The sequence below is a fragment of the Electrophorus electricus genome, chromosome 18 (assembly GCF_013358815.1).
Source record: "Electrophorus electricus isolate fEleEle1 chromosome 18, fEleEle1.pri, whole genome shotgun sequence".
NCBI classification, from domain to species: Eukaryota; Metazoa; Chordata; class Actinopteri; order Gymnotiformes; family Gymnotidae; genus Electrophorus; species Electrophorus electricus.
Genome location: NC_049552.1, coordinates 15,316,427 through 15,340,011, shown reverse-complemented (window position 1 = coordinate 15,340,011; position 23,585 = coordinate 15,316,427). Strand labels below are relative to the sequence as shown.

At 44.9% G+C, this 23,585-nt stretch overlaps 3 protein-coding genes and 1 long non-coding RNA gene across 4 annotated transcripts; 3 read left to right on the top strand and 1 right to left on the bottom strand.

Moving 5' to 3' along the window:
- Nucleotides 1-176: 176 nt before the first annotated feature.
- Nucleotides 177-3,579, top strand: cacybp (calcyclin binding protein). Its single transcript, XM_027011355.2, has 6 exons — nucleotides 177-344; nucleotides 600-813; nucleotides 958-1,054; nucleotides 1,205-1,304; nucleotides 1,395-1,489; nucleotides 3,074-3,579. The coding sequence occupies exons 1-6, from the start codon at nucleotides 327-329 to the stop codon at nucleotides 3,231-3,233; spliced, it is 684 nt and encodes a 227-aa protein (XP_026867156.2). The 5' UTR covers nucleotides 177-326; the 3' UTR covers nucleotides 3,234-3,579.
- A 2,413-nt stretch (nucleotides 3,580-5,992) lies between these two features.
- Nucleotides 5,993-11,930, top strand: plk3 (polo-like kinase 3 (Drosophila)). The gene is made up of 15 exons (XM_027011354.2): nucleotides 5,993-6,307; nucleotides 6,954-7,061; nucleotides 7,176-7,292; nucleotides 7,420-7,549; nucleotides 7,715-7,802; nucleotides 7,907-8,002; nucleotides 8,105-8,303; nucleotides 8,463-8,589; nucleotides 8,700-8,809; nucleotides 9,317-9,434; nucleotides 9,622-9,705; nucleotides 9,853-10,015; nucleotides 10,215-10,344; nucleotides 10,456-10,569; nucleotides 10,759-11,930. The coding sequence occupies exons 1-15, from the start codon at nucleotides 6,098-6,100 to the stop codon at nucleotides 10,951-10,953; spliced, it is 1,989 nt and encodes a 662-aa protein (XP_026867155.2). The 5' UTR covers nucleotides 5,993-6,097; the 3' UTR covers nucleotides 10,954-11,930.
- Nucleotides 11,931-12,573: 643 nt separating this feature from the next.
- On the bottom strand, nucleotides 12,574-14,242 carry LOC113578238 (tctex1 domain-containing protein 4). The gene is given in 3 exon segments (XM_027011381.2): nucleotides 12,574-12,868; nucleotides 12,871-13,275; nucleotides 14,049-14,242. Coding segments are annotated over 2 exon segments (660 nt in total). The 5' UTR covers nucleotides 13,274-13,275; nucleotides 14,049-14,242; the 3' UTR covers nucleotides 12,574-12,611.
- A 6,662-nt stretch (nucleotides 14,243-20,904) lies between these two features.
- On the top strand, nucleotides 20,905-22,603 carry LOC113578237. The gene is made up of 3 exons (XR_003410715.2): nucleotides 20,905-21,107; nucleotides 21,425-21,674; nucleotides 21,884-22,603. It is a non-coding gene; the product is annotated as an uncharacterized LOC113578237 (long non-coding RNA).
- Nucleotides 22,604-23,585: the final 982 nt, after the last annotated feature.

Here is a 23,585-nt window from a genome sequence, read left to right as displayed (position 1 = left end):
ATGTTTTTATAAACCTTAAAAATTAGCAAGTGTTATATAAAATTTTATTTATGTGCTTAATTTAACGTATATATTCCATTTTACCCAACGTTGTCCGTTGAATTATGTGCCTATATTTTGAAATTGGGTTTCTATGTTGGCAGTACTTTTAATTTGTTAATGCACGTACCGGAAGCGCAACATCTTTCTAGAAAGCTACTTTACCACACACACGAGTGCGGATCTGGGTCCAGTTCAGGCTGCTCGGTTCGCTTTGGAAATTGTAAATTAATTTGGCAAGCAAGACGTAATTCAGCGAGTACTTGTACTTGAAAATAGACCCGGCCATGGACCTCACTGAGCAGGTAGGTTAGGGGTTCGCTGAATGGAAGTGGCGTTATCTGGCCATGCTAAGCTAAGTGGCTAACGTTAGCTCGCTCGCTAGTGACCAACAACCCAGCCTGAGGGTTGGTGAGTTTTCTGAAGAGCTCGCTGACTAATGTTGGAGTTTAACCACCAGATAAGCGTCTAACTGTCGTTAGAAACTGGTAATTAACCGGTTTCCTAACCGAATGACAGGTGAGGTTGGCTAGCTAACCAGTTAGCGCTCTGGTGTTCAGATCGCAGGGCTCGAGAGCGACTTGAAGGAAGTCGCGCGCCTCCTGGCGACGTGCGAACGGAGTCGCGTGAAGGACGCCCTGTCCCAGGAGCAGAAACGGCTCGAGACGGAGCTCGCGCAGAGACGTCTGCAGAGGGAACAGCGAGCAAAGAAAGACTCGGGAGACAAAGCAGACGCCGCGCTCAAGGGCTACACGGTCAAGATCAACAACTATGGTGGGTGTGCGTGAGAAGTGGCCTCTCATCCAGGACACCCAGGAGCGAATGATGCTGGACTGAAATAACATTTTCAGTTAAAGGACCCCATAGCATCGCCTCTGTGTTTTTTGTTTTTTTTTTTGTTGTTGTTTTTAATTATAGGTTGGGATCAGTCGGAAACGTTTATAAAAATCTACATCACGCTGAAAGGAGTGCATAAAATCCCGGCTGAAAATGTGGAGGCCAAATTTACAGAGAGGTATCTGTGCCACTTTTTGGTAGATTGTTCATGTGATGGAATTATGTCTTCGTGCAGGGGGATGTTGCATTTCGGTTCTGTAAATGATTAACATAAATCAGTCATGCCATAATTAACAATGGGTATTATCATGTCCTTCTTTTTTTACAGGTCCTTTAGTGTGCTTGTTAAAGATTTGGATGGCAAAAACCACCAGATGACTGTAAACAACCTCTTGTGTCCTATCGTAGTTGAGGACAGCAGCAGGAAGGTTGGTCTGCTCATCTGCTCATTCCTGCATACTTGAACAGCACAGTGAGAATGTGAGTGGGATTCTTCATGCAGCGCTTATTTTAATCAGGTAAAAACAGACATGGTGCTCGTCATGTGCAAGAAGAAGACCGCAAAGAAATGGGAGTGTTTGACACAGGTGGAGAAACAGACCAAGGAGAAAGAGTGAGTACAACTGTATACCTGTTTCCTCAAGAGTAACCATACTGTAGGTCTTGATGTTCTGAGGACAGTAAAGAAGAGGCAGTGTGTGATGAAGGCAGCCACTTTGCACGGGACTGAAACAGGTCTGACAGGAGGTAAACATGAGCTCTGACCACCGGACCAAAGAGCAGCTCTGTGGTGTAGCAGCTGGAGCACACGTTTAACCTTCATATGTGATGGTCTCCATCACATGGTGTAAATATCGCAGGTATGCTAAAAGAATTATGAAACATAAGATTTCAGGACTAACTAAGGTCTGTTTGGCATCACCGTGTAACGCTGTATTAAATTATTATTAAAGATGTAAAATAGTCCCATATTTCACTAGAAAATGTTTTCATCATTATTAGTGGAAATGAAACATCTTTTATGAGTGAAAAACTAAGATAAAATTCCTTTTATTGATCCCCGTGGAGAAAACATGGGTGCTACAGCAGCTCTAGCACAGAATAAATAGAGTTAAAGGTAGAATTACATTACAATAAAATAAAGTAAAACTAAAATCTGTGGGCACAATTACTATACTAATTACTATAAAAATAATTACTAATTACTATAAAAATATGTAAATAAATAAAAACGTGTAAACAGACTGTCAGACTACATTTCAACAGTCATTTGCTTCTGTGCTAGAGCAGAGCAAGAAATTAACTTTGGGTTCATTTGTTTTTGTTCTTTGAACTGCATCTTTATGTACTGTTATGCTTAATTCAGCTTGATGGGCAACAAAAATTAAAAATGCAAAATAAGTTACTACTCATTTAAGTATAATGCGGTAGGATAATGTTAAAGGCACAAGTCTTTTCTACCACTGTAAATTAGTCAACAATATTTATGACGGTGATTATTTATTTTTGCATGTTTTCTATAAAATGCAGCTCAAATGAGATGTAGGTTCAGATTGCACTGTGGTCCCCAAATGAACCAGTTAATGCTCCATAGAGCGAGTCCACCACATGGAGGCGGCCATGTTTTAAAATGTTAGATTTAGTACAGAGCCATACATCCAGGCCACTAGGTGTCAGTATAATTGCTGTTTCATAATGTGAAGAATAGTCACTGAAAATAAATGACACATTGCTCTTTTAATTTTCCAAACAAAAGGAAGGTGATTGTATCCTGCAACAACTAAAAATAGGTCATATCTTTCATACTTAACTGTCACCTGACATTTTCTATTGATTTTGATTGATTATTTATTAACTCCTTTTCTTATTCACTGAAACTAAGTCCCAAGTTAACCCTCACACAAGAAAGACGTGTGATAGTTGACCTTTGAGATTTTATTCCAAACAATTTCAGGATATTTCTATTGGTCCCCTCATCATGAAATATTCCCAACGTGCAAAGCTGGTGTTTTCATGCTGTTAAATTAAAAAAATTTAAAAGCCTCTCAAAATGGAGTTGCTGTGTTTGTCTCTTTGGTAACTGTCAACAGCTGTGTGTTTGTATCCCCCTACTGAAAGAGGGATCATACTGAAATCCTGATCACGTGATGCTCTAGATAAATGAGTATGTTCCTGACTTGCTTTTTCTGGTGTTCAGCAAACCCAGCTTTGATGAGAATGCAGATCCAGGAGAAGGACTGATGAGCATGCTCAAGAAGATCTACTCAGAGGGCGACGACGACATGAAGCGCACCATCAACAAAGCCTGGGCCGAATCACAGGAGAAGAAAGCCAAAGAGGATGGCTTCGACTTTTGAGTCTGGCCCCGCCCCATCTGCTTCTGGCTCCGCCCTATTTGCCATCAACGCCCTATCAGCTCTATCTGACTGACTCCCGTGAAACCTGACGCTGTAATTCCTCGGCTACGTGTCATTTCTGTGCATTACTTTGCTTTTTCTTTTTAATTTTATGTGGTTTCATTTACATTCATTCCACGCGAGAGTACTTATTGAAATTTGAAGTTGTTGTACGTATCTGAAGTTATTCCACCAACAGCAGAAACCTGCATCTGCTTCATAAAAGCTAAAACATTTAATGGAAAAACATTGAGGTTTTCCAGACAGTGTACACCATGAATGGGGGGAAAAAATAATACGACCAAGATCCTGGTGTCTGTGTCTTCACTCTCAGTGACTTAAATGATTATATATAGTGATTATAGATTAGATTTAGTTATTTTATATATATTGTTATGCCCCACTATGTCTGTGTGTGTACAGGGTCATAACAAAAATGTTTTTTTTTGTTGTTTGTTTTTTTTAAATATAATATAGTGATTATAGCTTCTCACTTTGAGTAGATTTAAGAAGCATATTTATAAAGCAGTGGTCAATGACAAAGGACCTCTAAGGTGAATAGGGGAAGGCAGTATTGGAAGAATTCAAGTTTTATAAACAACTATCCCATGTTTGTAAGAAAATGAATTAGGTGCCCAAATTTGAAGTTGTATCTAATTTATTCAATTGAATTAATCATTTTTCTGTTAATATATAAATCCACTAGGGGGCACTCTAGGCCTCTGTTTTACCCTCTCCATTATAGCACAGATGTCACTGGATATTAAAATTAAATTATTGAAGAATCACGTTTAGAGAAAACATCAGGTGGTGTTAGAACAAAGCTGAAGCTTTCTGTTTGCTAGTTTTACCTGGGTTTCATAGGCTGAAAGCCAACGGAGACGTTTAACTCCACAACAAAACCAAAATATGAACAGAAAATGATCTGTGCAACTAGGGATGGAAAACTCAGGATCCGTAATACAGCACAATTCAAGGTGTGTATTGTCCTGTAACTTGGGCACCCCTGAGCAATTCAGATCATGCAATAGTACAGGCTACCTAATTCCCACATTCAGACGAAAACTGATATCGGCAAAACACAGAAAAAACAATGCCTTCCTGGATCACTGCCGCAACTGTACAGTAAAGTAGTGACCGATATTAAACACCCCAAACGATCTAGGAACCTGCACAAGAGTAGTAAGGCCTACTATTCCAAACTACAAGTACAACAATGTTGCTAACAAGCACTGTTCACCTGTCTGGAAAGGCCTCCGAACATAACTACAAACATATATACCTTAAATTGTTTCTTAACTAGTCTCTCCCAGTCAAGCTTCATGTATTTTAAGGCAGATTTGAGACACAGAAGACTTCAAACCATTCTCTTTATAGTAGTCTTAATCTCAGCCTGCAACTTCACAGACCCCCAGACTACTGCCCAAGCATTCTGAAACACTCCACACTTTCCAGAGCTGTGGCAATGTCTTGTTTCATTCAGGAATAAGGTGTGTTAAGACTGTTCAAAAACGAACCAGTAAAGGCTAGATGGACCCGGCGGTGTGACCAAGCCACACTAAAACACTTTGCTAACCAACTAGCCCTGTTTTTTACAGACATCTTCAATCAACCTGTGTCTCGGGACGAGTTCTAGACTGCTTCAGATCTTCCACTATTGGTCCTGTCCTAAAACAGGACAAAATAGCCTGTCTCCATGACTGAGGACCCAGCACCCTTACATCAGAACTAATGAAGACATTTGACTGCCTGATTCTCAGTTTGATCCCCCTCAGTTTTACCTACAGTGTAAACAGGTCTCCAGATGAGGCTGGAAATGTGAACCTGAACTTCATCCAAGTGTGAGACTCCTGCCTGTGCAATTTAGCCTGGTGTTTAATAGTCATTGGATGGCATCGTGGAGCAGAAGACTGTGTGCTCTCATCTCTCACCTTTCACCTTCCACCAGTGGCTGCAGACCCTCAGACACATTACTGAAGAAGACACCTCCCTTATATGTCCAATCATAGTGATGAAAGCAAATAGCGACAGAAATAGAACATCTCATAACACGGTGGCCACCAGCAACCTGGACCTCAACACCACAAATGTGGAAATGTGATCTCCAGTACGCTCAGCTGGGATGAAAACATCACTTATGTCGCAGATTAATACACTCTCCAGTGTGTGTGTGTGTGTGTGTGTGTGTGTGTGTGTGTGTGTGTGTGTGTGTGTGTGTGTGTGTGTGTGTGTGTGTGTGTGTGTGTGTGTGTGTGTCCACCAGGGGGCACTTTTGACTTTCTCTTTTTTTTGGATCACTTTTTGTGGTACAGACGCCAAAAGACTCCATGTGTCCAAGTACTTGCAATAAAAACCTAAACAGTTATCCTGCAGTTGTGACAGAATTGCACGGTGAATCTAGATCATCTCAAAGTGCTAGAGGAAGCGTGCGTCACTCGGGCTGGCACACAAGCGAATGAAACCCGTACCTAAAGCGCCCGCGCATCTTTCCCAATCAAGTGTGAGTGTAATTGTGTCAATGGCTGGGGGGCGTCTGAATACATCAGGCCGTGATTGGATCACTGCAGCTTTCATTCAGGAGTTCAAACGCACTTTGTTCCGACTTCCTGCGTCGTTTGGCGGAGGCTCTCCGCTCCAGTCACGCAATTTCTTTTTCGGTGTAGCACCTCCCACCGGGCTTCGTCGCGCTACGTCACGGGCCGTTTATATACCGGAGTACTCGTGCGCCCGGCAGCGTTTGACTGGGGCTGAGCTTGGTTTGACGAGACGCTCGGACCCGCCTGATAACGGAGAGCCTTTTCAAGGGCGAAGGAACGTGTGTATGCATGGATTCGACCTGCTTTAACACAGCGCAGCGCCATTCGTGTCAGATGATGAATCCGGATTTGTTCAAGCCGCCTGCGGATCTCCGCCAAGCAGGTCAGCCATCTAAACCCAACCGGAGTAAAACCGAGCAAATCAGACCCGAACTGGCGCAGCTGGTGGTTGACACGAAGACTGGAAGATCGTACTCCAAAGGAAAACTTCTGGGAAAGGTACTTGGTTCTCATTCAGTAAAATAACGGCCTGTTGTTTGAATTATTAGCGTATTTTAAAATGGTGGTTTTGTCAGTCCAGTGCTGCGGGATTTTACTGTTGTTTTTTTTTTACTGTGTTTATTCTTAAGCCTCTTCCATTATATGATGTATGGCTTATAAAATATTCGCCCATCTATTCGCAGCCAGAGCCTGTACTCCAGTCTCTATTCTCCAACCTACCTGCTGATTATTTTTTGCGCTGTAATGCAAAGGGGCATCGATTTTAACCAGGGGTTTAAGAGTTAAACTGGCGCCTTGCTTGGGAAAGCGTTTTACTCCTCACTGGAATGTGGACGTCTTGGTATCCGATGCCGTGAAATGTCTCAGTGGTCATGATGCCGTGTCTCCTCGCGGTGTCCAGCCGTTACGCGCTGATCTCGGTCCCGTTCGGGGATCTGCACCGTGCAAGTGCAGCGTCATTACCGAAGCTTTTAGGTGGGGCTGGTCTCGAGGAACAGAGGGCTACGTCATGCTTGTCCATGTGTTGGAACACGCTCAGTCACAGCGCAGCTACATGTCTAGGTTCTGGAGGCAAACGTGTTTTATTCGACCAGGTGTTGATTTTATTTACCCCCCCCCCCCTTCACGTTTGTTCTTCTTTCAGGGTGGGTTTGCGCGTTGCTATGAAATGACAGATCTTGCCAACAACAAGATGTATGCTGTGAAGGTGATACCACAAAGCAGAGTGTCGAAGCCACATCAGAGAGACAAGGTTAAAAAAAACCCTGCTGTCTTATTACATTAACAGCCATTAGCAGTACAACCAAGGCAAAGGGTTTCCTTTGAATTCCTCTTGTTAACGTTTTGCTTGTTTGGGGTCTCATAGATAACGAATGAAATCGAGCTTCACAAGACACTCCAGCACAAACACGTGGTGAAGTTTTCCCATCACTTTGAAGACCAGGACAACATCTACATCTTTCTGGAGCTCTGCAGCAGAAAGGTGAGCTTTACCCCTCGGGCCCGCACGCACGCGCTGTGGCGGACGTGCCACCTCTGCCAATGCAGTCAGAAACCACCGGTTGATTAATGACGGCACTGAAACTGATCATTCGCTCTTTTTGTCGCAGTCGCTGGCACACATTTGGAAAGCACGGCACACCCTCACGGACCCTGAAGTGCGCTACTACCTCAGACAGATCATATCGGGCCTCAAGTACCTCCACAGTAAAGGAATCCTCCACAGAGACCTCAAACTAGGTACTGCACCCCCTGCATTTCCACTACAGCACCGGACCTGGTGAAGTCACGGAAACTATATGGGTCTGTTTTGCTTGCATGCGTTTTCTTTGTATTTGTTTTTCCTTTTTTTTTTTTTTTTTTACTGCCGAGCTAGGACTAACCATGGATCCCTTGTTCTTGTAGGAAATTTCTTTGTGAATGAGAATATGGAATTGAGATTGGGAGATTTTGGACTAGCTGCAAAGCTGGAGACTGTTGAACAGAGAAAAAAGTAAGGAGGTGTTTTTTGTTTTTTTTCTCTCTCTCTCTCTGCTTGTGATGTTAAGGCTGTGATTTAGTATAGTAAAATAAAGGTATGAATAAATTGTTTTGCAGAACCATCTGCGGAACACCAAACTATCTGGCACCAGAAGTACTGAACCGACAGGGCCATGGTACGGAATCTGACGTCTGGTCCTTGGGTTGTGTCATGTGAGTATCCAGCTTTGTTTAGTTAAACACTCTGGGGTGACTCTGGGCTACTATGACCAACTCCAGGTGTTCAACCACAACCTGTTCCTCTGGACTGCTCAGGTACACGCTCCTGTGTGGAAACCCCCCTTTTGAAACCTTAGACCTGAAGGAGACGTACAAGTGTATTAAAGAAGTGAGATACAGTCTTCCACCATCGCTCTCACCTGCAGCGCAGAAGTTGATCTCCGCAGTCCTGCAGAAAAACCCCAGTGATCGCCTTACTCTAGACCAGATTCTGGCCCATGAGTACTTCAGTAAGGTTAGTTACTGAAATGACATGAACTAATAATAAAATGATCGCATTTATTTATTTATGCAAAATAATTTGTTTTACATGGCACTCTTAATTCTCAGTGTTCATGGGTTAGTTTTGCATGCGATTGGTCTCTGAAGCATGTCCTAACTTGACCTTTTTCAGGGCTTCACCCCCGACAAACTTCCCCCCAGCGCCTGTGTAATGGTTCCTGAACTCAACCCGCCGAGTCCTGCCAAGAAGTTCTTCACCAAGATGGCAAAGAGTCTCTTTGGCAAGAAAAAATCCAAAGGTAAGGTTCAGAAACAACACTGCCTCCCCCTGCCTTGACCGTGATCCAGGCGCATGAGCCCTCTTGGTGTTGCTGTATGATCGTCAAACATCTGTGCTCTTCACTTGCAGTGGAGAAGAACCCCACCGAGGAGAAGGAGGACATCTCCAAGCTTGTATCAGGCATGATGAAGCACTCAATCAGTCGACAGATCAGCTACAAGACAGTGGGAGTAAATGAGGTATGAATGAACAATAAAAATGGACCTGTAATCCTAAAAAAGAAAAATGGGCCTTAATCCTCATCTGCAGTGCAAGTCCAGTTGTCTTTTAGCTCAGATGTCTCTGGAGGAAAGGTGTTGACCTTTAAATGGTTGTGCACTGGCTGACTGGAGATTGAGGTTGCGTTTTTGGAGTCCGGATAAAAGTCCCAGCTAAGGGAGAGCTTTTATTATGGCTGTTTCAGCTGAACGAGGACTTAAGCTTTGTTTGGAGGCTAAACTACAGACGCATCGCGCACTGCGCATATTTTCATGTCCTCTGAACAGAGATTAGTTGGAGCTCTATTTGAACTGAATGAATACCGGAGACGTGAGGAGAATAAACTTGTTGAGCCAGTTTGCGCAGCATACGAGGGGCTCGGAGCTAATGGGACATTCCTTATGGGGCCTCAGCTTGTTTTTGCTAACGTAAACCCTTTATTTCAAGGAGCTCGTTCTGTGTCAGTAATTTGGCGTCTTCTCCCACAGACTACGTCTCCCGCCGGTCAGTTGGCCAGTTCGGGGCCTCTGGACACACCGGCCGAGGAAGAGTCGAGGAAGTCGGTGTCTCGTTCCTTCAAAGGCACTGTGGCCAGCAGCACTGAGGGTGGGTGTGTGGGTGTCCTGCAGTTTATATTTAGACTAAACCCTGAGGTTTCTGGATTGCTGCTATTACAAAGTTGTTTTAAAAAAAAAAAATGTCCTATATTACATTTGCAGTATAGCAGGGTGACCACTTTTTTTTTTTTTCACCTTAATTAGCTCGTTAATTAAAGGTCTGTTTCTTTGTGCAGTCTGTGAAGATGCTCTGACCCCCGCTGCTGTGGCAGAGGCTGCCATGAATGCGCTCAACAGCTGCTTGTCCACCATGCCAGCAGGTTGGTTCTCACACTTCACTCACGCCGTGCTCACGTGCGCAGGGTGGACCGTCTGGCTGGTTTGGTTCCACTGACCTGAGCTTGAATGTGCGTTTACAAGTTTTCAGGACAGGAAGATTGACGTTTTGATTCCCCCCCCCCCCCCAGCATCAAAGAATCCTCCATGTCTGGTTAAACCCAAGCCTTTCGTTTGGGTGACGAAGTGGGTGGACTATTCCAACAAGTACGGCTTCGGCTACCAGCTCTCCAATCAGAACGTGGGCGTCCTCTTCAACGAAGGCACTCACCTCAGCCTGTGTGACCAGCGCAGGTAGGTCCTTTTCTCATGATTCATTTACTGACTGCTTGATTCTTGGATCAAAACTATAAAGTGCACTGACCAGACTAGTGGTGATTTGACCTATAAAAGTGGCACTTTGGTCCTTAACCTGTGGAAACTGGTCATCCTGACGATTCGAGTCTGTGTAAACGACAGGTTTCTAACGGGCGTGTTTCTCCCCCTTCTGTAGGACCGTTCATTACTGTTTGACGAACAACAAACACTTCACCTTCCAAGCCAACGCACTGCCCGAACAGCTGCAGAACCAGAAGCACATTGTGGAACTGATGGCTAACTACATGGAGCAGAATCTCATGGAGGTGAGGAAAGTTCTCGGTGCATAAAGGTCTGAGGCCTTCAGTTAGACGGGTGGTGTGAGTTGTCAGTCTTCCTCGTAGAGCTAAGCTGACTGTTGCTCTTCCTCCCTCCAGGGTGGAGATCTGGGCTGTGACGAGCGACCCTCCCCTGGTGCGTGTCCCCTGCTCCTGCAGTGGATGAAGACGGATCATGCCTTAGTCATGCTTTTCAACAACGGTTCCCTGCAGGTAAGGCTACTTTCCCTGTCCATCACACTTCTGTTCACAGAAACTTCACACATTCTAGGCGACGTCGTCGTCTTTTCATGTTTTCTGAACATTGAAATGTTAATTTGGGTAAAACGTCTTGGCAACATGTCATTCCGCTGATAGAGTTGAGATGGTGTGGGATTAAAAAAGGTTTCCCCTCCTTTCCAGGTGAACTTTTACACGGACCACACCAAGGTCATCCTGTCCAAGTTGTCGGACTCCTACGTGCTGACGTACATCAGCAGGGAGCGGCTGTCATCCTCGTACCCGCTGAGCGTCCTGGGTGAGCGCGGGAGCTCCCCTGAGCTCCGGCATCGGCTACGCTACGTCACGCAGCTGCTGCAGCACTACGCCAGCGCGTAAACGGACGGTGCTCCCTCTCCCGACCACGCATGCACACGTGCATGCACGCACGGGACTTTACCGAAGGCTGCCCTCGCATTGGGGCAGTGGAACCTGCTCCGGCAACCAGGCCAGGACTGCTGTCTCTACATACTGTGGTGGACTGCTGCTGTCTTGGATACTCTGTTCCGTTCTGCAGACCTGAGCCTCCACCCACACCACCAGCTTAACTTCATGCTGCACGGGGGAGAGCCGGAGCACTGGGCCTATTCCTATTGGCTGGACTGGTGCCATGGGTGGAAAAGGAGGGGTGGGGGGGGGGCAGAAGCAGTGCAGGGTGGGGGCCCCCCCCCCACTCTGAACTGATCCCAGAGCTGTGAGTTTGGCTTTTTAAGCTTTGAATCAATAGCCTTCCTTTTTCGCTCCCTCTTTTTAAATGGACTTCTTCTTTTTCTTTTTTTTTTTCTTTTTTTCTTTTTTTAAAATTCACTAAACCCTGCACGTCTGACCTGGAGAGCTGGAGTTTCAAAAGGGTGGTCCTTATTGTTACGTTATGATTTATTTATTATTTTTTATTATTATTGGTTCGTTTCAAAGCTGGCAGCAGAGGGCTGAAGGAGGCGCCTGGCCCAACTGTAGCTGACCATGAGGACTGATGTGGAGTAAAGTGCCTTTCGGAGGGACGTGTCTGGGTTGTGCAATAAAGGCCCTCTGAGTCTCGAGCTCAAATAACCAAGAGGATCAGACAGAGGGTGTACAGAGGAGCCATTCCTTCTGTGATGGAGCTCTTCTGTGTGGGGAGCACTACAAACACAGCTGGTATAAGCTTGTGCCTGGGAAAAGGTATTATTCTCCCATAATACCTCTGTCTGTAAGAGGAGGGTTTAAAAAAAAGTGTATTTAATTTGTGCCTCGAACACTGTTTACTTCATACCCTCTCCAAACATATGATCTTGTCCTTAATACTGTGACTGTAAAGTGTTAAACAAGTACTGTGTTCATGTCATTGTGGAAGCCGTTGTTTTCAGACTCTTATTTGTGTGGCACGCATTGTCTATTTATTTTTATTTGTGTTTTTTATTTATTGTAATTGGTGTTCTCACTGGGTAATGTTCAATATGATCACTTTTTTATGTATTGGAAGAACTTGTGGGGCGGGGGGGGGAAATAAAGTTTATTGAAATGCACTTGTTACTATGGTTTTTATGGGAGTGGTGGAGATGTGTATATTTTTATAATGCATAAATTGGACGGACTGGGATTGGAAACTGCACTTCCCTACAAGTTTCAGAGAAACGGGAGGTTATGGACAGCAGTCCATCAGCTGTACAAGCAACTTTGCTTGCATAGCTGTTAAAGGACCTCCATCTGTTTCTCTGGTAACTGCATTTTCTTTTAACAACTTTACATCTACTACAGTACACTGAAGTCTGTTTTTCAGATGGAAACCTGTATATAATTTGTTGAATTCAAATTAAGCCAGTAATTGGCAAGCTAGTTAATTAAAATGTAAGTTGGTTATATAATTGAATGTTGAAACAAAAGCCTCAGTATTTGTAAAAGGATCGGCACTGAGGGGCCAAAGATTACTAGCTGCTCTGTCTTTGTCACCATGGTGATATAATCATTCCACAAAACGTCTCACTGAAGATTAAAGATTTATTAGAGAGGAACCCAGTTTATTCATAGTAGATGCCATACACTACTGCCACACAGAAAAGTGAGTGGTTCTGAAAGACAGCGGTGGCATGATTGTCCATTTCTGGAGTTAACAAGCCTCGGCTTGCCAAGCTCATGCTCTGGGTCCCATGCTGGCTCACCACCACCTGGCAGACAAGCTTGTAGCGGGGCGGGCCAGTGTCCTTCAGCTGGGCCCGCACCAGGTCTGCCAGCATCTGGCTGAGGTGCCCGTCGTTTGCAGGGCTGTAGGACACTTCGGCAGGGTGGCCTGCATGACCCGCAGGGTCCTGCCAACACTGAAGCGGTTTCCTGGCGCCGGCCTGATCCGGTAGGTGTTCCCCACGTGGACATCCGGGGTGGGTGGGTAGAGCTGCAGGTGGGAGAAACTAACCCTGCCTCCCTGCGAGGCTCCGCCCAGAGACTGGCGCTTACCTGTGGAGACAGAGGCACGCCTGCAGGAGGCGGCCTCGCCTCCAGGGCCCCAGTGGGGCAGAACCATGGGTCGGAGAGGTTCGTGTGTCTGCTCCAGCGAGCTGTGGCGGGTGGAGACAGAACCAAGCCGGCGTCTCGGTGGACTGCACGCACCGTGCTCCATGGCCAGGTTAAACTGGACTAGTGACTCCTCAGACAGAGGCAACAGCTGGTTAGCCATGACAGACATGCCTACAAGACAGAAATAACTAAAATCAGAAAATTACTAATTATGTAACTTCACTAACTAGAATGACTAAATTAGGAGTTTTGGGAGAAATATGTTTAGATACATCTCAGTTTCTCAACTTAAGTAAATTCAGCACAGAAGCTAAATGCACACAAACTCATTTCCCAAATACCATTTTACACAGTTTGCACTGTTTTTGCGCCAACCGCAACTGCACAACTGCAGGCATTGTAAGGAGATGTCGGATATGACACCACACTGTTTACTGGCTCAGTAAGTATCGTGACTACCAAAAAACTGCATGTTCCCTTTGAAATAGCATATACCAAATAAAGGGGGAAATCCAACCAGGTTCAGAAATGACGAAGTTAGTGTCGTCGCTCACAGGTCATTAGCGTAACATGAAGACATTTGTTCAGTGGTCTTCCCCTGTTTACACCCACACAGTGGAGAAAGCGCACAGGCTGTCTGCTTGTACTTTGGCGGAGAGGAAGCGCTATACAGCCAACGTTATTGTTTAAATCAACGGCACTGCTAGCGCGCAACAGTGTGATAAAATCACCCTGAATTCACATGTACTTGTAAGTACGTAAATAAATTTGTGGTGATTTTATCACACTGTTGAAGGGAACTTGTAGAAATAACAGAATCACAAAGGATCCCTGAGAATTGTTTTAAAATCAAAACACTCTTCCCTGGTTGCCGATAAGCACACGTATTTTTAACTTTTACTGGTCCCGTGTTCTCGTAGGCAACACTCAATGCATAACCTTACCTGCAAAGGTCTCAGCTGAGTCATGCGTACCGCAACCCTAACGGCGTTCCGGTAAGGGTGCGTGCAGAGTTGAAGTCTCTCCCTTCACTGGCAAGACTTGTTCCAGGGCTGAGTGTCCCTCTCAGGAAGAGTGGCTGTCAATCATTCCCCAAAGGGCTACCTGGGTCAGCAGGCTCAGCAAGGGACCGAGAGCCGGCCAGGCACTCATTTCCATGCTCGTTGCCATGGCGAGCCTTTTCGTTCCCTCTGCAGGCCAACATAAATCCCGGCCTTTGGATCAAACAAATACGGCTCGTCGTCCCTTCAAATCATGGGGTAGGGTCATCCTTTCCTGTGACAGTGTGCCAGTGATCATGAGTCACACTCCACTTGTTTGGATCTGATCTTTCAGATCTCTCTGAGTCAACTCGGAGATTATGCACATTATTATCTGGATCTGACACACCTGCTTGTGCAGGTGGAAAAGTGATGATCTGTGGTGGCCGGTGGGCGCTATCAGACAGAACCATCTGTTTCCACTGACATCAGGGGGCCGAGGGTGAAGTTTTCAGACGCGCACCATACATGGAAATAAATTCTAGGGTTCTGCATCTGTCTCTCCACACCAGAGAACATAACACAAACTCATACATATACTCAGAGTTTACTAGGTATTCTGGAGCTGAACCTGACAGAGGTTTCACAGGGAGTTAAAAACTGTGGACTATAGGCAGAGTGCATATGTCAGCATCATAATTCACAATATATTAATTAATAAATGTAGGATAAATTAAGCTAAAGAAAACAAAGAACCAAAAATACAAAGTAAATGAATCCAGATGTCATTTCAGCATCTTGAATTCCACGGTCTCTGAGGTAAACAATACTCTAGAAGGTTAACAGTAGTCTAGAAGGTAAACAGTACTCTAAAAGCAGAAATACTCTAGAAGGTAAACAGTAGTCTTGAAGTTGAAATCTGCATGCAGAGAGACTGTGCTATCTGGTAACATTTAAAACTACCATCTTCCCTATGACATGTAAGGAATCAGCTGGCAATATTACACACACACACGCTTCCTCCTGCATACACCTCATCATATCCCCATCATATGCCATGTTACCAGCCCTAAATCTAAGCCTAAATCTAGACTAAAACTAAGGTGCTTCCCAACTGGCATTGTAATAGTCCAAGACTAGGCTTAACCCTGGGCCAGGGAGATAAAAACAGGAGTCCAATTCGCTGAGATCATCAGCAAGACGCTGAGAACATCAAATGTTAACTTTAACAAGTCCAGGCATGTCCCTTCGAGATCAGCCAGCTAGCAAGAGTTTAAGAGCTCTCGTCTAAAACACAAACAGAGCAAAGCCCTTCAGACCATAAATCACCACTGTTTGTGTATCTGAAGGAGGAATCTTACATCAGTAAATCCACGCAGCTTCTTTTCTGTGGTTTTATTGTGAAAAATGCCCTTAAAAAGTAACAGCTCTTAAAAGACATCCTAAAGACAACTGCAACTATATCACTAATACAAAAAATGTAGGCTGTGGATGGAATGATAACATCATACGAAATACCCTACAGCCGGTCCCACAAGACTGGTACGTGTCTGACCGTACAAGACTATGCCGGTAAAATCGTGGCAGAAATTCTATGTCCGACAACGTGATGTCGTGTGTTTTTAGGGTCAGACTGTACATGCGATTAAAAGAAGATAAGAAGGGCTTGAGAGAACAAAACCGGGCCCACGGCACAAAAGTGGCAACGTTATATTTGGAGAGACCACCCCTCTTTCGACTCGCATGTTTCGTGCTCATGGCCAGTATTTGTGATTGTCTGATGAGTTTCACGTCACCCAATGACATCAACTCGTTGGCGGCTTGTACACGAAGCTGGTGGGGTTCGTCAAACGCTGCGATTTTGAGCTAAATTTGAACACTTCCAGAACTCAATCGTTATCCACTATGTCACTAACGATATGTCAGTCATCAGAGAGTACAACACACTACACGTCCTACACAACCCTTCCTCCGTCACTCCGTGCGTCCCACGTCACACAACCCTTCCTCTGTCACACTGCGCGTCCTATGTCCACCGATCTTAACTCATGACCAAAGATGTTTGTTATGCAATGCACAATTTCATCTACTACAGCAAAATCCCACATTGTGAACCTGGTATAAGAGAAACGAAATTATAGGAGTTAACTCAGAAAATCAGGTTTCATACTGAACTGGAGGATTATGTTACATTATGGATTATAGTCCAGTTAAAAGGCAGGTCACGGCCCTCCTAATACAGGGTCCATGTTTACCGAGTCGCCACATAGGCTGGTACTGTGTACCTGAACGATGTCAGATGCTGGTACGCCTCAGCGACATGCACACCTGTTTACAGATAGCAACGTTCCATTTTTACTGTCTCCAATAAAACGTTCTTTGATTATCAACAGTATGGTTAACAGCCTTTGAGATAATGTTAATATTAAAACAAGCTTGTTGTTGATCAGACTACTGTCGCAGACAGGGCCGTAAAGCTCTCATCGAGACCTAGTCCCAGCACCGCGTGTGCTATAATGACAGGCACAGGAAGCAAAATCAAAGTTTACACACTGCGTGGCCTGTTCATTAGCTGCTGCTACACTGCAGCTGCACCTACTACTACTAGTCCATTTTCAATCACTTGTGTGCACTCAGAGGGCAGCTGGTCATTGATCTCTGCACAGTTGTGCTATGACTCTTTCACCCTCTCTGCTCTGTCTCTTCTGTTCCAGGCAATCTGGTTCAGTACTCTTTCTTTCTTGCTCTTCTTTTAAAGAGTGTATGTCTGAGTCTGCTAAATGCCGTAAATGTGAATGTAAATGTATATAGAAATGCATGTATGTTCACAGTACTGTGATGCTTTGGGAGGGATTTTGGTTGAGAGGAGGTTGGATTTTGGATTTTGTTTGAGGGATTTTGGTGGTCAGAGAGGCTTGGCCAGATGGATGTATAACTTCCAGTTGAAACTTGACTCAGACCATTTCCTGAAGACCTCTGTTTACTTCCTGAACCAATCGGAGCGATCAGATTTAAATGTTTTATTGCGTCTTCGGTGTGTTTACAGTTTTTATATGGATATGATCCTGATACATAAGATCCATGGAACGACTAGGCATAAACAACTTCTATCAACTTATGTTTGCATAAACCATATTTACAAGCACATTTATAGTATAAACATATATAACTGGCTAACATCTGCTCTTTGCTCACAACCAGGTCACTCATGACAAGGTTGACACAGCCTACACACACTACAGCACTCAGGTCCAGCCTGGAGGCTGATTTCAGTGTACAATAACATATCCTGCACAGATGAAGCGTGACAGTGTGTACGGAGGCCTGTTAGCTACAGCTGCAGGGCCGGTAATCACACAGCGTAAATGTTCGTTTTTAGCGACTGACTCATTTTAACCAGCTTCTCCTTGATTAAGGGTAACGAGCCTCTTCCTGGTTGTGGCTAAGAACATCATGGTGCCGGATATAGAGGTTACTGTTGTTGTCTCTACATGAGAGTTTTTACTGAGGGAAAAGGCTGTACAAACACATCCAGTCTTCATCACTGAGTCTTCATCACTAAGTCTTCGCTACTGAGTCTTCATCACTAAGTCTTCATCACTAAGTCTTCGCTACTGAGTCTTCATCACTGAGTCTTCATCACTAAGTCTTCATCACTAAGTCTTCATCACTAAGTCTTCGCTACTGAGTCTTCATCACTGAGTCTTCATCACTAAGTCTTCATCACTAAGTCTTCGCTACTGAGTCTTCATCACTGAGTCTTCATCACTAAGTCTTCATCACTAAGCAACATGATGGCCAACTTGGCATTTCCATGCCCCTGTTATTACACACATGTGTACTATCAGTCTTGCTTCAACAACTCAGGCCAAGATAGGGACTGTAATTAATTAATGGGCATTGAAGGACATTCCATTAGTCGCAAAACAAGACTAAACTCCCAATCCGAACCCTGCGTTTATTATCGTGTCTTATTGTTTGCTCGCTGAGTCAAGCACTGTGCCAGTGCTCACTCTTTTATAGTTAAGAGAATCAGCTGTGCATCTTGGCCCTGCGGGCTAACGCGACTGCTGCCCTAACACTCGCACGATGTAAACGGCAGTGTCAGAGCAACACCCAACAGGTCTGGCCTGGGGGTGACCTCACCTCAGCTGCTGACAGATTTATGATGAGTTGCATTGAAGGTCTCCCTCCAAATCGTGTCTTTTTGCCCCTCCACTGTTAATCTGAACGCTTTTAGGCAGTCCTTATCTGTGCCTTTATAAAGCTGCTCACAGGCCTGTTTTCCTTTTAGGTTTGCAGGGGTAGCGAGTCTCCAGCTGGTACATTAATATAAAGTATTCCAGGAAACTCTGGGCTCTGAAAATATAAATAAAACATATTTTCATCTGTTGCTTTCTGGTGTTGGGTATCAAACCTCGGGAGTGGGTTAGAACGTTAACACAGCTCATGGGTAACTCGGACCTCCTCTCGGTTGCGTGCTGGCTGGTAGCCCCGTTACAGGATTCTCTCTCGAATGCAAGCGGGTGAGTCAGTGTTTTGGTAAAAGCGTCATTAGGAAGAAAGCAGTGGGAGGCAAGTGTGTTTTCTCTTTCAGACTCCTGAATTCTCTTGGCTGTCATGGAGCAGGTCACCATGTGAGACCGTCATCGCTGAGTAACCACGGCGTTGCGGCAGAGGGAGACTGGATACTACAACACACATTAAAATGAAGCCAGCAAACACTGCAAAACACACACAGCAATCTCACACACACACACACACACACACACCAGCTACAGCTACAGTTAGTCATAAGCCATCAATCATTATGCTTCTGTGTCATTCTAGTGTTTATCTATTTGCTGCTTATTGTACTTGTAAAAAGTTGCAGTTATGTTTTATATATAAATGTAGTCATCGGATAATGTGAGTTTTCTTTAACTTGCGGGGGGGGGGGGGGGTTTGTTACTTTCCTGTGGCGGAAGCATTAGCTCTCCGCCTCTCACTTAAGGGAGGTTGGGGGATGACTGTGGCAGCGTGGCCTCGAGTTAACGCCTCTGCTTGGAATTATTAGCATCTGCGTCCCTGGGATCGCTTTCTCTGGCCTGAACAGAGTCTGGGCCACAGGTCCATCCTGTGGTTTCTGCACACAAAAGCAGGGATTGTGGGGTGGGCCACAACTTCCTCCAGTCAGTGGGTCTGGCCTGGGGAAGGCCCAGATAAGCAAGGCTTTGTGGGGACTGCCTGCACAGCCCCTGGGAAGCATGTTACACAAACGGTTTATTTACCCCTAAAGGCAGACTTTACATCCAAATAATAAAGACCCTCCATGTTTGTTCATAAAAGGTCTCTGTTTGGAGGCCAGGGGCCATTTGTTAGTTGCTATGAATAGAGAGATTCAGCCATAAGCAGAGTGGGGAAATAGTAAGGACTTTCTACCACTGTCATGGTCAGGAATTGATGCACTGTGATGTCGGGGTACATCAGATTAGCATAATGGCTCTGAGACTCCTGTAGAAGGACCATGACTGTAGCAGGAACACTCAGCAGCCCAGCACTCCCAGTCTCAGCACAGACGTTAAATAACAGGCCAAGTGGGTCTTGGTTCTCCGGGAGTGCACCCACCCTGGTCTGGGAGCATCCGATCCTTGGTCGAGACGCTCCATATCATTTCAAAATTGAGGCTTGACCTTAGTTTTGTTACATTTAGTGTGACTGGCATGTGTGTCTCCAAGGGTCTTAGGAATTTATATATATATATATATATATATATGTGTGTGTGTGTGTGTGCGTGTGTGTGTATATATTTCTGTGAAATTACTGCATTTGGTTACTGATGTAAAAGCACCAATCATGCTTGCTAATTGTCCATATTTTTCCTCTCCACAGACAGAAAACAGATACCGCCTTCCAACCAGGTGCTGCAGTGTGGTGAGATATTCCAGACCATGAATAAACACTCCATCTTCCTGCATACCAGGCTGGCCTCGTACCCAAACTGTGCATTACTGATTATATTTAAGATGTCGCCTGACTTCTGCACCATGTGGAGTGGAACCAGGACACACTTGGGCTAGACACCAAATCCACGCCTTCAGTAGGGACGGAACTGCTTCCTTCAGCTTTCTCCCACCATAAATCGAGTAATAAGCAATGATCGTGAGGCATTCCAGAGCTTCAGATGCGGGGGAATTCCAAGACCATTCCATTTTGAGCATTCCAGCACTTTGGATCCCAGAGGAGTGACTCCGGAACAGAAGCAGCCGGGCCGAGTCTGTTCCTGCCATCTGACTGATTAATGGGTCTCCTGCGTGCCGAAACATATGAAGCACAGTCATGATGGCTCTCAAGCACAGAATTGGTTAGATATGTCGTGCAAGCTAAAAGAAACTTTGTTCTCGTGCCCATGATTCATGAAAGAAAGCTGGAATTGCTTGAAACCTCCTTTGATACAGAAAATCCCATTTGCCAGCCCGTTCATAGGATTTCATGTATCAGTAGAACTGACCTTTTTATAACACTTTACTTGGAGCCTGTGTACTGGATACATTGTCCTGATAGCACATTACTTTTCCATTTTAAACCACTGCCTCAGTGATCACAGAAGTACTGTTTACTAATATTTAGGAAATTGCGACTTGACTAAAAAAGCAAGGTGTCTCCATGATTTACTGATCAGAAGTTTCCTGACAACGTCATCGCAGTGTGAAAATATTCAATGGCGCATCTGTTGTTCATAAAACCCACCTACACTCCACACAACTAGCCTCGCAAAAGCCGTTGGCTACAGCTTTTCGAACATATGCTACCATTCCCTAGAAGATGTGGGAGTTCTTTGTTCGGTTCATTCCACGGGTTTTTTCAGACAAGACTTTCACAAGAGTAGGAGGTTCACTTCTGGAGACACGACGCAGTCACCGTGCTCTGCGTGACAGTCTGGCACTCTCCAGACATCACTCACTCCACCCAGGAGTCAGACGTGAAGTGGGGAGAGAGAGATTGTGTGGGCAGAGGTCTCATACCTCATGGGTGGTGTCAGAGGTAACCCCTCATTTACTGCTGGGTTTGTGGGTGCTTGTTTGTGTGGAAAGTTATAGATTTTGAAAGAAAGAAAGCAGGACTATTCCGTGATCTTTTAAATGACATTGCCTGTAATTAATTCTTAACATTACTTACTGCTGTAAAACTTATTTACTGTGGAATGTATTTCTGTGGAATATAACATGGCTGCCGGGGCTGCCCCAGGATGCCTTGCACCCCGCACTCAGTAACCATGACAACACACTCTTCCTTTTCAGACAGGGACGTGAATCAGTTCTTGGGGAATTTACTGGTTTGTTGATTTTTCCCCCTCACAGGTGGCGCACGGTTAGTCCTCCAAGTCCTTCCGCCGTTACCGTGGGAGGCTGCCAGTCATCCTTGTGTTGTAATATTCTCCCCTTCAAACTGTCACTCCTGCAAGTGTGCTGACAGATGCCAAATAAAGACTGTGTTGTGGTTTCAGATATTTTCCCCAACAGCAACAGATAGTGGAGTTGCGCACGCAGAAGCTACTTTGATCAATATTTCCTGCATATTTAACTCCTCCTGCCTACCAGTGTGTGGAAGGTCAGATTCATACTTTCATTTTCTACTCTCTCTCTGTTTCTCTCTCTCTCTCTCTCTCTCTCTCTCTCTCTCTCTAACTCTCTCTATATATATCTCTCTCGCTCTCTCTCTATGTGAATTTTAAGGTCCATGTGTGGTTCCTCTAAATGTTCAATGTACAGAAGGTAACTGCATCTCATTAATGATGTTAGCCACTTAATGTCTTACAGACCATTGCTCAGTCGGGCACTAAGAGGCCCTTTCTAACCGGCGTTCTACTCCCGAGGGGTGTGTCCTGTGGTGTTGCCGAGAGAGGGGAAAAACATAAGAGCATAGAATAGAAGACAGGGAGGAATGTGTGTCTCCAGCCCTCCAGTGACAGCCGTCCTGCAGCTGACCTTCAACAGCAGATGAATGCGCAGATAGACAGGGCGCCCTGCAGACAGCAGCCCGTAGCACAGCGGCGGAGGATAGAGGATGGCCTGCACCTCTACCCGACGCTTGTCTCCATTGGCGTGTGTCTGCAGAGTCTGCAAAACACCAACCCTCTACGAGGGGATGCCAAAGGACATTTCGTAGAAGTTTCACTCTGTTGCAATGGGGAAACCACCAAAGTTCTTTACTTCGGTTAAACTGCTGATCAACAACTGGTGGAGTGGAAGTGAAAGCAATCCAAACTTCTGCTCAAGTGAAATTATGAAGGAGCTTTATCTTCAACTGAACTGAGTACTAAAAGTCAAAGCATCCGTGGTCTTTGTGCCTTGCAGTTCAATAATTTAGCAACTATTCTTTGATTCATGGCTCACACTGACTACACATTTATGTAAGTCAAGCTGCTGAGTTGATCTAATCTTTTTGCAAAAAAAATGTAAAAACATACTTTTGAATTGTCACAACAAAATTAAAGTCAGTATGTATACTTGTGTACTTGTATACTTTTACTCTGATTGCTCTTCTAGTAAACACATGAAAACCTTTGGAAAATTGTGTAACCAGTCTTTTTAAATAAGTTCACACGCTGAAGTAGTTTTATGGATCTATAACTGTGAGCTTTTGAACTGTTGTCAATGGTGCGGAATTGTGTATGAGGGAAGTTTTTATGGTTGACAGATATGGCTGGAATTCACAACGTTATCTCTCTGTTCATGCTGTCTTACTCAGACATGTTTTGACTGCTACGTTTTGGCCCACACTGCTGGCTACGTCCCCACCTGTCTCAAACGGGTCTTATTGTCTCGGTTCTCAAAAAACTGCTTATTTTTGTTTTCACAAGTCTGCACAAACAAAATATATGTAGAATTGTTTTCTCCTTTAACCACAGTGGTCGAGATGAGCGAACTGCGGTTTGCTGCAACATGTTTGTGAGCGTGTGCGCGTGTGTGTATGTGGGAGGGCGGTGATGGGCCCTCCAGATCTAGGCCTTGGTTAATCTCAGCCTTGTGAAGTGAGACAATAAAGTGAGGATATCTGTCAGGCAGAGGTTTGCATACCTCTGAGCAGCTCAAGGGAAAACCACAAAAATGTAAAAAAAAAAAAAAAAAAAGCCAGGAGAAAAACTTTGAAGTAAGAAAAAGGTTCAGAGTTCTGAAGGCAGCCTGGGATCTTGGCAGGCCGCAGAACTCCCACAGAGCTGGAACGACACTCCATGAGCGCTCCACGACTCTTAGGATACAGATATCTGTCATATGTATATGCCGTACTGAGGACGCAGAATGTGTAGAAGTAAATCATGACTTACTCACGTCCACTGTCTCTCGGCATCTGACTGCCGTGCCAGGGTGTGACCAGGAAAAGAAACCTGGAAACTGCACTGGCTCAGGCATTACGCTGACAGATGAAGCACGTCTGGGTGCCATGCGATTGATGCGCTGACCCAAGCCCTTCTCTTATCAGGGGAGACTTTGCCCACCGGAACAGGAGTGGAGCTTACTG